Here is a 16837-nt window from a genome sequence, read left to right as displayed (position 1 = left end):
TTCCTGTAACGGACTGTTTTCGATTTGAACATGAACCGATTCTTTAATTCTCTCGATTGGCATATGGACAAATAGGTTGTTACTTTAAGACTTTAAACATTGTACGTCAAGTTTATTGTTGTTTATTCGAATACAAGTGTGATTTATTAGCTGGAAAGTTTAACCTCTTTATACATATGAACTTAAGGAATGGTTGATGCTTTTATCTAGAATGCAATGGTGAATTTTAAACTTGAGTTTAACAGATGGGATTTTGAATTATTTGTGGGTAAGATTAATCATTTTATGAAGAGAGGGTGACGTTCGTAGTCGGCTTACGTGCAGTTTGATGGTTAGAAAATGGTTGGGTAGTGCAACAAGGTAACCTATAAAGTATGCGCGGAGTGTCTTGTGATAATTGTAGATCTTCCCCTTTTTTATGTAAACTATTTAATTTAGATATCTGTGATGTTGTAAAATGAATATACGCGTAGGCAAGAGAAAAGTTACGATTTTGCGGAACGAAAGGGTTAACCCTTTCTCAAACCGGGTGGGGCCGTGACAACTCAGCACAGTTCTCGTGGAAGCGATGTACGATTTCTTCTCTCATTTGTTTTTCCGATCTTTCATTAACATTTATTCTTTTCTGAACTCACAATGTGTCTTTTCAATTGATCGTTCAAAAAATGTATGTACTTCGCATAGAATGATACATGTATCTTCGTTTCTCTTTTATTGTAGTAGTGGTATTATGTTTTACCGGCATAATTATAAAGGACAAATTGAAAGTAAAAGAAAAGCTTTATTCTCTGGCAGTATATAGATAGATGGCGTGATAAAATAAAAAATTATCACGTGTTATATCATGATACTTTTAATCTTTTCTCGTACCGGGTGGGGCTAGTGTACTTTGATAATTTTTGATTACCACGTTCGATACCTTTTTTCTTCAAATTCAAATATTAGATGTTTTTTTTCTAACAGAATAGTTATTTATATATATATTTATTTTATATTTTATATTAATATTTATTACTTGCGTATTTTTAAATTGACTTTGTATTACGTTCTGTTGCTGAAAAACTACTAATTGTTAATATAATTAAAAGCTTTTAATGTATCTAGTCCTAAAAAAATTTTTTGTAAAGTTTTTTCTAAAATAATAAAATATGCATCTTTTACTATTTTTTAAAATATATTTATTATGTTATTAATGATTTTTAATTGTTTTTAATTGTATATTTTAATTGTATTACAGTATGGTGGACAACGGGTACCTACAGCTTCCTCTCCAGCTAACACTAATAGTAGTTCCAGCAGTGCTACCGGCAGTAGAAGTGGGACAATGAGCACAAGTCTTAGCAATAATGCTATACAAGGACAACAGGCAGAACAGCTATCAAAAACAAATTTGTATATTCGTGGCCTCAATCAAAATACAACTGACAAGGACCTCGTGAACATGTGTTCTCAGTAAGTCATTCGTGCAATTAGTATTTTTTGTTAATATCTGATTGGTAGTATATTATTATTTGAATTGATTGTCAATATAACTTTAACTTTTAGTAGAACTAACAGACATTGAATTTTATTTATAGTGTGGGAGTGTGTTGTTTCTAATACATTGTGTTTTTGCAGATATGGGACTATCACTTCTACAAAGGCAATTTTGGATAAAAATACGAATAAATGTAAAGGTAATTAACTTATCTGTTATATCTTTGTTTTTATCATTTACTTTTTATTAACTATGAAATCAACGTAACTACGAACTGGTTTTGCTAATTGATATTGCAATTGTTGTGTTACAGGTTACGGATTTGTAGACTTTGAGTCACCAGTGGCGGCAGAGGGTGCTGTGAAAGCACTGGTCGCCAAGGGCATCCAAGCGCAGATGGCGAAAGTGGGTATCTGGTTGCTCCCTAGACTGCCCAGTGTACGTTGGTTGTGCATGCAAGTACAGTAATACCAGAGTAACAGTAAACTCCTTTTCTTTCTTTTCTTTTTTCTTTACTTTTTTCTTTTCTTTTTTTCTTTTCTTTTCTTTCTTTCTCTTTCCTCTCTTTCCTAACTCCCTTTTATCTTTTTTCTCTTTTTATTTCCTATTTCTACCTTTCTACTTTTCAGTCTATCCTATTCTAAAATCCATCTATAGTCCTTTTACATTTGATCATTATTATAACCCTTACGCTCTCCCATTGATATATCATCTATTAAATGCCATTAATTTGAAAAAGATTTTTATTCCTGTACTGCTATGATAAATATGTATACAGTACAGTACTTTCATGCATTATTTATCATATAATGTTGAATTAAAAAAGTATTGAAATTCTGATCACAATAGATATCATGGTTGTCTTTCAGTGATCGAAGCTTTCCAATGAAATGATTTTTAAAATTATATTTAACAATTTATTTACAATATTTGTTTGCTAGTAGCAATATTTGACTACAGTTATAATATATAAGTTATTATTTATTTTATTAACTATAACAAATTAATCAAATTGTTATGATAAATAGTAAATGTCAATATATTTTTTTTATACATACTGTATATTGTTCTGTTTAATTTTATGTTTAAATTCCAGAAAAATTGTTATTAATACAAAGTTTATAACTTATAATGAAGTTCTTTAAAATGCTGTTAAATTATTCACTTTTGTTATAATAACTGAAAGACAAACATGGCATCATCGTCTTGGCATCATTGCTCTGCTCTCAGCCCCTCTAGAAATGCATAGAATTTGTATCTTGACAAGACTGTTTAGTATCTTATAATCGTTGCGTCTTGTAGAAAAAGTATTTTTAGTATAGAGATGTCAGATTAAAAGAAAGTGACAGGTTTTATGGAAGATATAAAAAAAATTAGAACTATTTAAATTTACTGACAAGTGAGAAGGGATTTCAAATAAATTTATAAACTTTCACATGCTTAAGATTTATCTTTTAACAACAGAAAAATATTGCTGCTAGAGGGGTGGTATTATGCACAAATTATATTTTCATTGATAAAATTCGAAAATTTTTTTTATGATACAGAAAAGGTTCGTAAAGGTAATATGACTAGTATAACGTTATATAATTGTATTATCAGTGAAAATATAGTAGCAGGCAATTATGCATATTTTGAAATAAAAAGAAGTACTATAAAGTTCTTCCTATTAGAACCTATCTCACTTGTCTGAAAATCTCTAGTTTTCACCAGTTCTCTGCCATTCTGTCTTATATACCTACCAAACTATCGATGCTTGTTGCTGTACCTCGGCCACAAACTGCTGATACTGCTGTGTCAACACATTTATAATTCGTGTCTGAAGATTGCATTCATTTCAGCACTAAATCAAGCCTCTAGCAAATTATTCTAATGTATTCAGATGTCTGTGTCTGTGTCCTATGTAAAAAAAAAGAATCAGTAGCTTATTGTCATACTAAGAAAAATTCTAAAATTCTTTAGAATACTCCATTAAAATTGCTTTTAAGTGTGGTAGTATACTATACTACATGAATAAAATACGGTATAGTTTATCTTATTCTCTGTGCAATCTGTCAAATGTTATGTGTCTGTCTCTTATTCTAACGATGTGTAAATATTAGAAAAGATCGCTTATATACATTTAGTTTAAAAATTTTTTCACTTTGAATTTTCTTTATTTGTTTTTATCTACGTATGCACATTGCCAATAAAAAGTACTGGTTCCTGCCTATATTTATTGCTAAATAAAAGACTAACTTGGAATGTTTCTTCTAATCTGGCCGCGGTAAAAGCACGGGGTGCCATCAGCAGCTGTGATGATGTCAGTCGCATGTGATATGATATAACTAAACAATGTACCCATTATTAAATGTATTCAGGGTACATGGTATTTACATACCAATTAGTGATGCTATGCGAAGATCAGGTGCTATCTTAATCCTGGGGTGTTGGTTGATTCTGATTGATACACTTGGCTTGATTAATAAAGTTTAACCGGCACACCAAACAAGTTTAGGATGTGTATTTGGGAATTTCGAAAAGTCTTTAGCAAGAACTTAGTAAACTATAGCTACAGAGAAATTGCTAAAGTTTCTAGTGATTTACTGATTAATTACTATGTATAGAAATATGTACAAATTATTTTTAAAATCCTTTATACACATTCACACTTGATCAATTAAATCAATTTATTGAGATACAAAGTCATTAAATTATATTATGGTTTTATCATACATATATGTATATGTGTTTATATGCATACATATATGTGTATATGTATATTATATTTTTTAAAAGAAATATATATATACATATATAGATGCCATAAGCTTAGCTTATATCATAATGTTTTCATTATTTATTTTTTTGTTTTAATGCATTCGCAAGATTGAAGTAAATTGTCGTAAAGTATAAGTATATTCAAGTAACTGTAGAGTTGATTGATTTTTGAGAGAAATGGTGGATCTCAAAATATGCTTGAGGGTGCATAAATATCAAATTCGAATTCGAGTTAAGTTTAGTGTACATATATCTTTTTGCTTTTTGTTCTCTACATATGAGAATCGTAAGCAGGAAAAACTTGAGCATGAACACATGTATATGTATGTGTATATATTTTGGAAACATATATTTTAATAACATTGCAAGATAATTTGACTCACTTTCATTTCTATCTTATAATATAACTGTATATTTGTGAACATGCCTGTGCTTTTTTGTTATGCTTGTATCCAACAGTGTGTCATATGTGACTGAAATTTTATTAATGCTTTGAATGGTTATCCTCAGTATTGTTTATTATAAACAATTAGTTAGCTTGCATTACTTGTGGTACTGGTTATTTATCATATAAGAATATGTGATTCTTAATACACAAATTTATGAAAAGTAGTAGAAAGATAATATAATTAGAAAAGAATTATGAATATTCTTTACAAAAAAGTTTACTTGTAAAGAAAGATACTGTTACAAATATATATTTTACACAGTTAACAAAGCAATATAAATCTAACAGAGACCATGTTCGAGATATCATTTAACACAAATGATTTAATTGGAAATAAAGGATGTAATAATTGATAAATACGTTCTGAAAGAATGTAACAATTTATTATTCGCGTTAAATAAACAATGTTTGCACAGGCGAGATTCACTATTGTGGTTTTTTGTGAATTCATTAGTTGCTTCTTGACTTTTAGGTCATTATTATGCATTACTAAATTTTGAATGCAATAGGCACATATAGATTGTAAATTTTATATACAATTTAGAAAAAAGGAGTTTCATTATGAAAAACTTAATGCGTGTGAGCATGCTTTGTACATAAATGCAGTATATATTTGATGTCAGTATTAGTTTTAAGCATCCATAAAGCAAATTTGGAGAACCACCACAATATGGTAAAGTAATGCCATGAAGCATGATAATCTTTCAGTATTAAAAATAATGATTATTTTAAATCATAACAAATCGTTTTTTGAGTATTTGTTCATTCGTACATTCAATATTAGATTAAAATAATTGTTATAGTTTAATGCTCTCCTTTAGTAGTATCTTGTTGTAGATTTATACAATTTTTTTTTCATTATTTTTATTAAAATAGATTGACAAGTTATATGTAAGAAATTTTTGTGATTACTGTATACAATTTTAGTTTGTTGAATTTCTTGCATCATTGTATATATTGTCATGAGGTTTAATTTTGAATTATCATTTTAACATTCCATGTGAATGTGTATATACAATAGAAGTGTATTATGAGACATTTTAAATAAACACTTATAACGAATATCATCATAAAAAGTGCAAGGAATATAAAAAATCTGTAACATTGATCTTGTAAGCTAGTATAAAAAAGTTCCAATCATATTTATTATGATTATTGATTTCTCATTGTAGTGACCTCGTCTGTGCATTCATTTGTAATCATAGTTACACAGGAATATGTAAATACATGTGTTTTGGTCGTGAATGTTAAAATGATAGATATGAAGCTTTTTTGAAATTTATATACAAGTATATTATAAAATATATTTTTATATATATTAAAATATATATAAAAAACTAGGAGTGTAATACAATAAATTGCATAGTATTTTTTACTCTCTTCTCAGCAACAGGAGCAAGACCCCACCAATTTGTATATTGCAAACCTGCCATTGAGCTTCAAAGAAAATGATGTTGAGGGTTTACTTGCTCAATATGGGCAAGTTATTTCAACACGTATATTACGTGATACTGCTGGACAAAGTAAAGGTGTTGGATTTGCAAGGTTAGTGTTTTTATCATTTAAAAGATAATTATTAATCATATTAATTTTTGTTACATTTAGTAATATTAATATTTTATGTTATGTATATCTTAGAATGGAATCTAAAGAAAAATGTGAACAAATAATTCAGATGTTTAATGGAAAAGCACTACAAGGTGCTAAAGATCCTTTACTGGTAAAATTTGCTGATGGTGGTAATAAGAAAAAATCATTATACAAAAGTACAATATGGAGAGAAACTGGAGAGGTAATTTATGCAATTACAAAAAGGTGAAGATAGTATTTAATGTACAGTTTTAATGTTGTGGTATGTACTTTCACAGAATATAACTTTGAATTACGATACAAGCGGTGTTGGTCAAAATGGGGTTGCAACTACTCACATGCTACCTGCAGCCACCTTAACACAATATAGTCGTCATTATGGTCAAGCTTTACCAGGATATAGTGTGCCAGGAACGCCCTGGGTGACTCCTTACTTGGTGCAGACTGCCCCTCCACACATGCAACAGGTCGACGTGAGTTTTTGTACAGACTTTTTGTTGGTTTTGCTTCCTCTTTTTTTTTTTTTTTTTAATCATTTATTATTTATCTTAAATAATATTATTCTTCCATTACTGAAAAATTTCATATATTCGTGCATAATTATTAATCTGGATATTTTTGTACTAAATTTAAGATTATAATTTTACATTAATGTTAAAAGAACTGAATGAAAGTATTTAAATTTAAAATTTTAATATGAATTTCATATTACAGATGATGCCATCAGCTGATCCTAGTAATCCACAATACAGTATGATTCCTCAACTAACTACACAAATGTCTACGTTACATCTTGGCACTGGTTCCGTAAGTATAGAATCTTTTTTTTACTTTCTTTTAAATTTTGAATCATTTTTTCAACATTTATGTTAATTTTAATTTTGTAAACATTTCATTTTTCAGTACATAGCAAGCCCACATCCCTATCCTTATACTACTTATCCTCCTAGCATTATTCATACCATGCCACTGGGTGATTCTGAACAAACAAGTAATGCAGCATCTCCTGATGATTCTTACCAACAATACCAAGCTCAGCAGCCCAAGTAGGCTATGATTTTTAGGTATATATAGCATTTCACAATGATTTTTCCTATATATATATATATATATATAGGATTTTATAAACAAAGCTGAACCAGGTTTCCGTTTTTTTAACATTTCAGATACGATTTCACAGAGGGTTATGTAAGTTAGGAGAGCCACATCTGTCGTTATGGAGGACTATATTAATGAAGAGTAGATAAGGCTAAATACATTACATAAAGTCAGATAAGATTCTTCCTCATGATAATTGACTTGCCAGCCATCTTTTATACATTTTATCCATCAGATAAATAGGTGAAAGTAGTTAATATTTTCCAACGATTAGAGAATGAATGTTGTCATAAGAACGGGGTACGAGTGCTCGTGTCATCTACATTGTTCGGCACCAGCACGGCTCCTTACGCTGTAACGCCAACACATCATTACGACAGTGACAAAACTGATATTCTGCAACGGACAGTTTAGTGTCAAGCTGATAGGCTTCCAGGATTAACTTTAGGTATTACATTTACTAAGAAAACGATAAGTCGAAGCTGAAAGCTTTGAGAGTGTGAATAAAATATTTTAACAAAAACTGTAAACTATAAAAGAAACGCTGCTCAGAAATATACAAAGGAGAATTCTTCCCAAGAAATAATAATAATATACAGAAAAAAGCACTTCCAAATGCTAGAATTGATAAAAAAAAACATTCAGATTCGGTTACTTATAATCAGTACCTACCGGACTTTCGTGCCAGCTGGCTGGCCGGTGGCTGGGCTGCGAAGAGAAGGGGTTGTGGATCAGTGTTTCTTTTTCACAGAAGATACTGAAGAAAAGAGCTCTTCCTTAACAGCGCACACCACCCCATCCACTAACTGCACTCTCATCATATTATTTCTTTTTGTTTTCTTCTGTTTCGTTCAGACATTCCAAGCCAGGCACATATATTGTATGTATGTATTGCCACGCGGAGATTTTTATCTACTTTTACAAGTACAGTTCGCGTTCTCTTTTTAATCACGGACGAATATATTTTATGGACGAAAAAGAAGTGAAGATTTTAAGGGAGAGAGAGAGAGAGAGAAAGAGAGGGAGAGCGAGAGAGAGAGAGAGAGAGAGAAAAAGATGAAGCTTTATTTCTAAATGAAAAAAAAACTTCAGGATATATGTAATTATTGTAACAAGAAGGAAAGGAACATAGTACTTTTTAGAAGATTTATATTTATGAGTACAGTTACTACGAATCAATATCAGTTTTAATTGTACAGTGAATACAGATATTTTTTTTAGAATTGTGCCTTTTCAGACAAATCCGCTAGACTGGGATATGCTGAAAAATATTATAATATATTTTTACGTCGGTATGTAAATGCGAAACTTGAGCCAAATTTTGATCTTCTAGTTAAGAGAATATAATTGTTTTTGCGTTGTAGCCAGTTAAATATCACTACGTTTGTTTTTTGGTTATGAATTCGAATAGATTTTGTATGTGTATAGTTGCCACTAACGGGATTGACGGACCGAAAACATCTGTACGGTTCGTACGGAGTCTAGGAACAAAAAAAAATGATATGAAATCAAATGGCGGATCATTGTTAACTGAGACTAATCCATACCGCCCCAAAAGAAAATGAGAGAGAGACAGAATAGGCTTGTTACAACGGAATACGATAGATAGAGTGTAAATTAATTTATTATATCGAACAAACGAATAAAATCGCGTTGCAAATGAAAACGAAAAAGATAATGGGACTGGAGTAGAACGATAGGCGAGAGGATCGAACGCGAGGAAACAAAAAGAAACGTAAAATACAGAATATAAGTTGAAGATTTTCTATCTACGCGGTATCGAGAGAAAGAGAGAGAGAGAGAGAGTGAGAGAGTGAGAGTGAGAGAAAACGGAGAAGTGAGAGATCTAAAAACAAAGAAAAAGAAAAAACACCCTCCTCTCCTGCGTTCCTCTAAGCCCGTTTTTACATCTGGCACAGTTTTCACGTTGTCTGACTTAGGTCGAGTCGAGGAACGATTAGCAGAAAGCTTTCTACCAAATATTACGAGCTCCGGGCTCGAAGTGGCGGGCAGGTAGTTAGATAGAGTTAGAGGCGATCGTAGCTATTATTATAATATTACAATAATATGCTGTATTATTATAATTAATGATTACTATTATTGACGTCATCTAAAGTATGAAAGATTTTTACACTGTTGAGACTTGAAGTAAATAATATATTTAGTTTATTTTGGTACATCACGATTTGATGACAAGAGATAAAAGATGAAAAAAGTGGTATGAACTATTTTTTAAGAGACCGATTATTACTCGATTTGAGTCCACGCATTAAGGGAGATAAAAAAAAAAAAAAGAATAAGAGAGCGAGAGAAAGAAAGAAAGAAAGAGGCGAAAGGGAGAACCTATTTGCGAGTGTGTAAATTGTTTGCACAAGCGATTGTCACCATGACTGACAACAAAAATCACATGTGATTAAATAGTGAATTTTGAAGAATTTTACTAATAGACTTGTACTAAATAACTAATTATTATTGTGACGACCAAAACAAAAAAAAGAGCAGCATTTTTATAGTGCTGACCGAGAGCGGAAGAACGATGGTTCGGCCGACATAAATGCCAGCTCCCGCAGATACGGAGCCGCACTGGAGAGCGGGCAGAGAGGAGAGAAAGAGAGTGAGGAAGATCAATGAATGCAAAGGACAATGAACGAGAGACGCGGAGAATCATAGAAGGCGAATGAAAGTGCGTGAGCTAGAAATTTAAAAGAAAATGTGCGTAGAAAGCAGGAGGGTAGAAGGAAGTTGAATGAAAAAAATGAGCGATAGGGGGGGAAGAAAGATAGATGCTAGAATGTGAAATATACAAGAGAGAAAGTAAGAGTGAACATGAGAGAAAACAAGAGCGAATGCGTCGTAATCTATTGTATAGAACTTGTGAAGAAAGAGGGCACTGCGAGATGTTGTGTAGTTAGTGTTGACTATAAATATATAGGATAGGTACCATTTTTGGATAGGAAGTAATCAATTAAGTGATTAAGTTTAGGTAGATAGTTAGGTGATAGTTAGGATACATATACAACTGCCTCTCCTCGTTAAAAAAACGCAAAAAAAAAAAAGAAAGGAAAACACACATCAGGCGAGGCACCGTTCAGCCTATGCACCTCGCACCCGTCAAGACTGACTGGCTATTCATATTAATAATAAATATATATTATTCTACAACATATTATCTACTGTAATATAAATAGTAAGAACTGCTTGCTACGCACCGCGGGTCAGGTGCTTGGGCTGGCCGGGCGTGGTTTACGAAAAAGAAGAAAAAAACCAATTTCTTTTTTGGAACGTAACGTTTCCAAGCAATGCTGCTTTCCGTAAGCTTTCTTTAGAATTTCTAGCGTAGCCTCTTTTTAGATTAGAGTCACAACTAGTAATCGTAGGCTGATGATGTAGAAAGATGAGAATAAAAAGGAAAAAAACGTAGGATGTTTTTAAGTAACGAAACAAAAAAAAAAAAAATAAGTAATATAATGTTAGTCGAACGTCGGCTTAAGCGATAAAAAGAAATAATAAGAAAGATGCGAGTCCGAGTTGAGACTTTGATGATGCCCGATAATGTGACGCGCGTCATCGTACTTCGACTTGTACAGTCCTTAGATTTCATCGAGGTTTTAAGTCATTGTTTTACTATTGTTAAGGAGATAGGTTTTTAGCTATAACGAGAGAGAGAGACGAACATTTTTCCATTTGCCCCATCGTTTTGCTTTTTTTTTTTACTTCGACTCTTCCTGTATCTCTTTTAATTTCTTTTTCATAACTTTCCCGTGCTCCTTGTTTAATCCAACATCCAACATTGTATTTTTCGACACATACGAATCTTCTCTTCATAAGCGTTAAGACGAAAGAACGACACTTGTAATTATAGAAAAAAAGAAAAAAAAATTGCCATTACTATATTCGATTCATTTTGTTTGTTTCTTCTCTCCACTATATAATTAATTGTTATGTGGTGTGCGACCAATGAGAATATACATGAGAATTAAAAATTTCGTAAATTTCAAGATGAGAGAAAGAGGGAGTGAAAGGGACAGAGAGCGAGAGAAAGGAAAGAAACAAAATATGATGTTGAGGCATTAAGTTAGACAGTTCGCATCCGTAAACGAGGATTAAGTAATCGGGAGGGAAAAAAACATAAAAAAAAGTAAAAAATGAACACACACATTAGGTTCTCGGATACTTTTAAGATGGCGAGGCATAGCACGTAATGAAATTCTTAGATTAAGGCAAGTGTGTCATAGCTAGTTAAGAAATAGGGGCTCTTAGAAGTCGATAGGTGCTGTAATAAAATGAAAAAAAAAAATGAAGAAGTAACAAGAACAACAACAACAAAGTTTAACAACGGTCAGAATTAGATTTTTCATGGAACTCGAATAAGAACACAGGGCATACGCCACTAAAAGTGCCCTTAGTTTATTTTGGATCGTTTAAAAACGCTAGTCTTTGTGTGAGATAATGTGGGGGTTATAGATAGGGTCTTCTAAAAAAGAAAAAAAAACGAAAAAAAGAAGAGAAAAACAAAAAACGCAAACAGAAAACAAAAAGAGAGAGAGAGAGAGAGAGAGAGAGCGCGCGCGCGAGAGAGAACGTGAGATATAAGTAGTAAATAAAAGATAAAAAAGAAACACATATGAGATGCGCGGGAGCGAGAGAGAGAGAGAGAGAGAAAGTGCGAGACGAATGTGTGGTGTGTAGGTTGTATGCATAATTTATAATGCGTACTTTAAATAAAAAGAACAACCATCTGCCTATGACACGACACAGACTGCAGAGACACACTGTTACTGTAAACTGCACACTGCGTGTGCACGCTCTAAACGTCTCACACTTCTTACACTTTGTATGTGGAGCGTGCACCGAACAGTTTTTAGAGTTACTTACAAGTATGGTTTGGTATTCAAAGTGAAAGAATCAAATTCTTAATTACTATCATCCCTTATTTTTGATCAATAAAAGATCTGTTTTGGGGATTTATTCGAATCATTTTCTTTTCCTTTCCTAAGTTTTCTCTAATGGCAGGCCAATTGTGAAAATAGTCTTCAACATACAGAGAAGAGAGCGAGAGAGTGAATCCCCAAATTATAATTATATCATTGTTTCTTCTCAGATGTCGTTTTTTTTTTTTTAATTGTACTTCTCTTTTGTCTGCATTAGTTTTCGTTGAATTTCATAAAAAAATAAATACAGATTCATTTTCGTTTTTTCTTTTCCTTTGTTGTATCAAAGAGTGAAAGAACAATTTCTGCGAGAAACGAACAAACGAAATGTAAAGTCTGTAAAATAAACTTACTCTCGTACAAAATCAGTGACTGTATTTACACGTATTCCAACACTTAAAAAAAGAGAGATATGCCTTCTATTGAATCAAGTAGCGACTATTGTATATGCCTTTTTCAATGTTATATCCTGAGATAGATTTTTGGTATTCTTCAGGACTAAAACAGTGAGCTTAACGAATTAAAAAGAGAAAAAGAAAACGAAAATAGGAGAAACTCCAAAAAGGAAACAAGAAATATCACGTTCTTCTCAATCGAACATCGGTTAAACGAAATTATACTGTTTACTAATGTGTAGTAGTACAGCATGTCCAACAGACTGAACATTTGTCCTTTGTAAGTAATGTTAAAATAATAAGCCCCCCACATTATCCCAACTAATTGTGTAATAATACATCCAGCGTCCGCGTTTATACTAATCGACGATAGGATTGTTTTCTGCGGAGTAACAAGACTATGGAGAATTAATATGCCATGTTCGATTTTTGGTAATACGGTAGAACGTAACGAGTCTTTTTCTTAATACTTTTAACACCTTACACGCTGATGCGATTTGTACTATTTTGAGTAAATGCTTTTAATTTGTGCGCAATAAAGATTCGAAATTTAAAAAAAAGAGGTGAAGATAAAAAGATTTTAATCGAGATGCTGGCAATGTATGAGAATGATTACTAGATCTCCTCTTTTGTCAATTAAATGGTGGTTTTATAATGATGTAAAATAGAAGGGTAAAATTAAAAAGAAAAAAAAGGAAAGCAAACACATCGTAAAAAGAACTCATTGAAATAAAAAGAGTACGAATTTTGATTTGATGCTGAGAGCTTTTTCTTAGGCTATGCAATACTTTTTCCATTAGGGTTGTACTTTTTGTCTCTTTGATTTCGTTAGATGTGTTTATTTGTACGAAAATATTTCGTAATTACTTTACATACATCTTCTCGATCTGCATTCACGTTTAATTTATTTCAAATTACGTTGTTGGAGTTAAAGTTTGATCCGATATCTTTTAATTATTTTACACTGAGTACATGATTTTGTGATTCCGTATGTTTCACGATGGCGATACGTGTCTATTTCTTTTAGATGATTATATTGCTTGATTTAGAATATAATAAATATTAAGTTGATAAGAAGAATCTTATTCTTATTAATTTGCACTATGCACAATTCACTTCTCTATTATATGTAAAAGTTATAAAACAATAATTCGCTATTAACGAACAATATGTTTCGATTTAAATATCCTTACGGTGTTATCCGCACCTCCGGATACCATGAATTTGGGATTCGACCAATTGCAACATAATACTTTATCTTCATGGCCAGAAAGGTCAAATAATGGCGCTTTAGGACTATAAGAAGAGAAATAGTTTTTTTTTTTACACGGAAAGCAACTTTGTAAATAAAATTGGAAATTATCGTACCTTCTGGTATCCCAGAGTTTCATCTCATTATCATATGCTCCTGAAATAAAAAGATTTTCGTCTACTGGCGACCATCGTACAGATTGTACCCATTGCGTGTGAGAAGTAAATATCGCTTTCACAAGTGTTCCCTCTAAAAAAGAAATATTATTTTAATACAACTTTCAATGCAACAATGATTAGAAATTTATAAATAAACAATGTCAGTCGAAACCTGTAGATCTTGGATCGTATAATCTAATATGCCTATCGGCTGACGCTGTTATAACAGTACGAGTTAATGGGGAATAATCGAGGTCAAAGAAACTTTTATTTCCAGCCAGTTCGTGTTTGATTCCTCCTAATTCTGAATCCCATATTTTCATCGTATGATCCCACGAGGACGTTATAATTTCTGTTTTATCTGACCATACTACACCACTAATGGCTTCTTTGTGACCTTTCATAGTTCTTTTAGGTACCTTTATAATGCAAACGTACATATAATAAATTATTTCCTTGTTGACAAATATTCTACTTATGTTTATTCATTTTATTTACCCTTGTTTTACCATGTTCTGATTTTAATCTTTTTGAGCTGGATTCACCATCTTCATTTTCATCTTGATTAGCTACAAACATATATGAAAGTGAAATATTTTTTTATTAATGAACTTAATTTTTTTGTTATATAAAATACTTACCTGTAGACCAGATTTTGAGCATTGTATCCCACGCCCCAGTTGCCATTATAGTCTTATCGTAATTAATACTAACAGCTTCTAGTCCACGCTCGTGTCCCCTGCATACATGAATGCAATCTACAGAATTTTCCATAATGTTCCATTCCCATATTATAGCTGTTTGATCGTGAGATGCACTGTAAATTATACATGATAAGAATGATTTAAAATTATTCAATTCAACTTTTCCTGGTTTTAGATCATACCTAACAAAACTGGCCGTGTCACTAGTCAAGGATATCCATGCTACTGCTTTAACAGGTGAAGTATGTCCAGGAATTACTAAATGATGCTTCCCTTTAGATGTCCATATATGTAATGTGTTATCATAACAGCCAGTCAAGATCCTATTAAAGTATAATAAGTATTTTAATACAAAATAATAATGTTAATAATAAATAACAACAATAAATATCAAAGAAGTTACCATTTTTCATAAACAGCAACAGCAGATACCCAATCATCATGTAAAAGACAATCCTGAGGTTCTGGTGGTGGATACTTTTCAACATATTCAACGATAATCACTTCTTCTGTAGAAATATTTTTTTCTGCTATGTGTTCACTTAACGAAGTACGTAAAAATTGTGAGCATACCAAGAAATCAAATTCTATATCATTTTTTATATCGGTTGACTCTAGAATTAAATCCAGTTAATAAACAAATATTCCTTAATAAATTTAGTCTATGTTCAAGTTTATTAATTTAGAAATAAGTCGTACGCTACCTTTTAGAAGTTCATTTATAAGAGTATTTAATTCACTTGTTACAATGGATGTGTGCACTGATAATGGGAAATCTGGAACAGCATACCTAAAATTTGAAAAATTTATTTACCGCATATATTATGATTACTGAAATAACAAAATTATTGCAAATTATACAAAGCATAAACACAATGTCATATCTGTGTAACAAAATGAAATAACCTCCTAATGCAGCTTACAAAAGATAATTAAAAATACTTACTGTTCCTGCTTCGTAAGAAATTTTATTTGTACCTGTGGAGCACTATTGTTTAGGCTTTCATTAGCCATTGTAGTTTTAATATTATTCGTACTTTATTGTTTTATAAAATGGGAATTACAGAAAATACACGTGTGTGCTACATTTTAAACTAGAATATATCGATACCAATAATCGACTTCTCGGAACTCTTAACGAATCGATTTATCATGCAATCGATACTCTTCTGTAGGTAATCGTTCTTCACATTATCGAAAGACTAAATTTTTTATATTGGTTTATTTATTCAGTTCTGTATATGAGGCCTTTTTAATTTAATAAATAGAAATATATTAATTAATATAGAAATATGAATACATATTAAAAGGTATTCGTAAAATGTATTTGGTCGAATAATTATCATTCTTATGATGCTTTTAATTTAATAGTAACTTTCGTTACATAACATAACATAACATTAAATACAATTTTAGGGTTGACGAATAATAATTTTGTTATTTGGATAATGAATTTTATTCAATTTTATATGTATGTATAATTATATTTCTTAATATATTCAAAAATTGTTTTACTATACTTATTTAATAAATATTGCCAAATAATTATAAAATGAAACTAATGGTAGAAAAGGTCAAATCAGAAAAAGAACAAATATAAATGATAATAATAATTTTTTTTCTATTTATCATTTATTAATATAATAATAATATTTCACAATAAAATTGGTTATTTATATCAGTATTTATTTATCGCTAAATATTTTATTATTCTGATCCATAAAATGTGAATTATTTTATTTAATACAAACATACTTTAATCATTTAAAAGATCATACACTTTGTAAAATACCCAAGATATTTGATATCTTAATGTAGAACGATTGGTTAATTAATAAACTTTGATAAATTTCACATATTAAAAATGAGATAACATGCTCAATATATTTTTTAGTAAATCAATGTTGATCATCAATTAGCTGAAAAAAAAAAGATTAGAATGTTAAGACGAATCGACTATCTGATACATCACAGACTATTCTGCTTCCGTCTTTGTCTTCCCAATAAAAGAAGAGGACAGAGCG

General features: G+C 31.1%; 2 protein-coding genes across 6 annotated transcripts in view; one reads left to right on the top strand and one right to left on the bottom strand.

Annotated features, from left to right (window-relative positions):
* The window catches only part of Shep (RNA binding motif single stranded interacting protein alan shepard), a 47573-nt gene extending 32645 nt beyond the window's left edge, over positions 1 to 14928 (top strand). The window contains exons 3-11 of one of the 5 annotated variants that reach the window (XM_072000173.1): positions 1238 to 1452; positions 1618 to 1676; positions 1791 to 1882; positions 6073 to 6230; positions 6324 to 6477; positions 6554 to 6748; positions 6990 to 7082; positions 7179 to 7339; positions 7442 to 14928. In XM_072000173.1, coding sequence (XP_071856274.1) covers positions 1238 to 1452; positions 1618 to 1676; positions 1791 to 1882; positions 6073 to 6230; positions 6324 to 6477; positions 6554 to 6748; positions 6990 to 7082; positions 7179 to 7325 — 1113 coding nt within the window. In that variant the 3' untranslated portion in view covers positions 7326 to 7339; positions 7442 to 14928. Of the gene's footprint in view, positions 1 to 1237; positions 1453 to 1617; positions 1677 to 1790; positions 1937 to 6072; positions 6231 to 6323; positions 6478 to 6553; positions 6749 to 6989; positions 7083 to 7178; positions 7340 to 7417 lie in introns of all 5 variants that reach the window. The other 4 variants (XM_072000172.1, XM_072000171.1, XM_072000169.1 and 1 more) reach the window with 4 other exon arrangements.
* LOC139985610 (ribosome biogenesis protein WDR12 homolog) lies at positions 10327 to 15930 on the bottom strand. The gene is made up of 9 exons (XM_072000174.1): positions 15760 to 15930; positions 15518 to 15603; positions 15217 to 15427; positions 14996 to 15136; positions 14751 to 14926; positions 14608 to 14678; positions 14282 to 14528; positions 14068 to 14200; positions 10327 to 13995 (listed from the first exon to the last, which is right to left on the bottom strand). Exons 1-9 carry the CDS (start codon positions 15825 to 15827, stop codon positions 13857 to 13859), a joined length of 1272 nt encoding a protein of 423 aa, XP_071856275.1. The 5' UTR covers positions 15828 to 15930; the 3' UTR covers positions 10327 to 13856.
* Positions 15931 to 16837: the final 907 nt, after the last annotated feature.

This window comes from Bombus fervidus, chromosome 3, assembly GCF_041682495.2.
Source record: "Bombus fervidus isolate BK054 chromosome 3, iyBomFerv1, whole genome shotgun sequence".
NCBI classification, from domain to species: domain Eukaryota; kingdom Metazoa; phylum Arthropoda; class Insecta; order Hymenoptera; family Apidae; genus Bombus; species Bombus fervidus.
The sequence above is the reverse complement of the archived record's forward strand: the minus strand, read 5'-3'. Positions and strand labels throughout refer to the sequence as shown.

Coding starts and splice junctions, on each gene's coding strand:
- LOC139985610 (XM_072000174.1), bottom strand. CDS start 15,827: ATGGCTAATGAAAGCCTAAACAATAGTGCTCCACAGGTACAAATAAAA. Junction 15,604..15,759: donor TTTCTTACGAAGCAGGAACA/GTAAGTATTTTT, acceptor TTCAAATTTTAG/GTATGCTGTTCCAGATTTCC. Junction 15,428..15,517: donor TATAAATGAACTTCTAAAAG/GTAGCGTACGAC, acceptor ATTTAATTCTAG/AGTCAACCGATATAAAAAAT.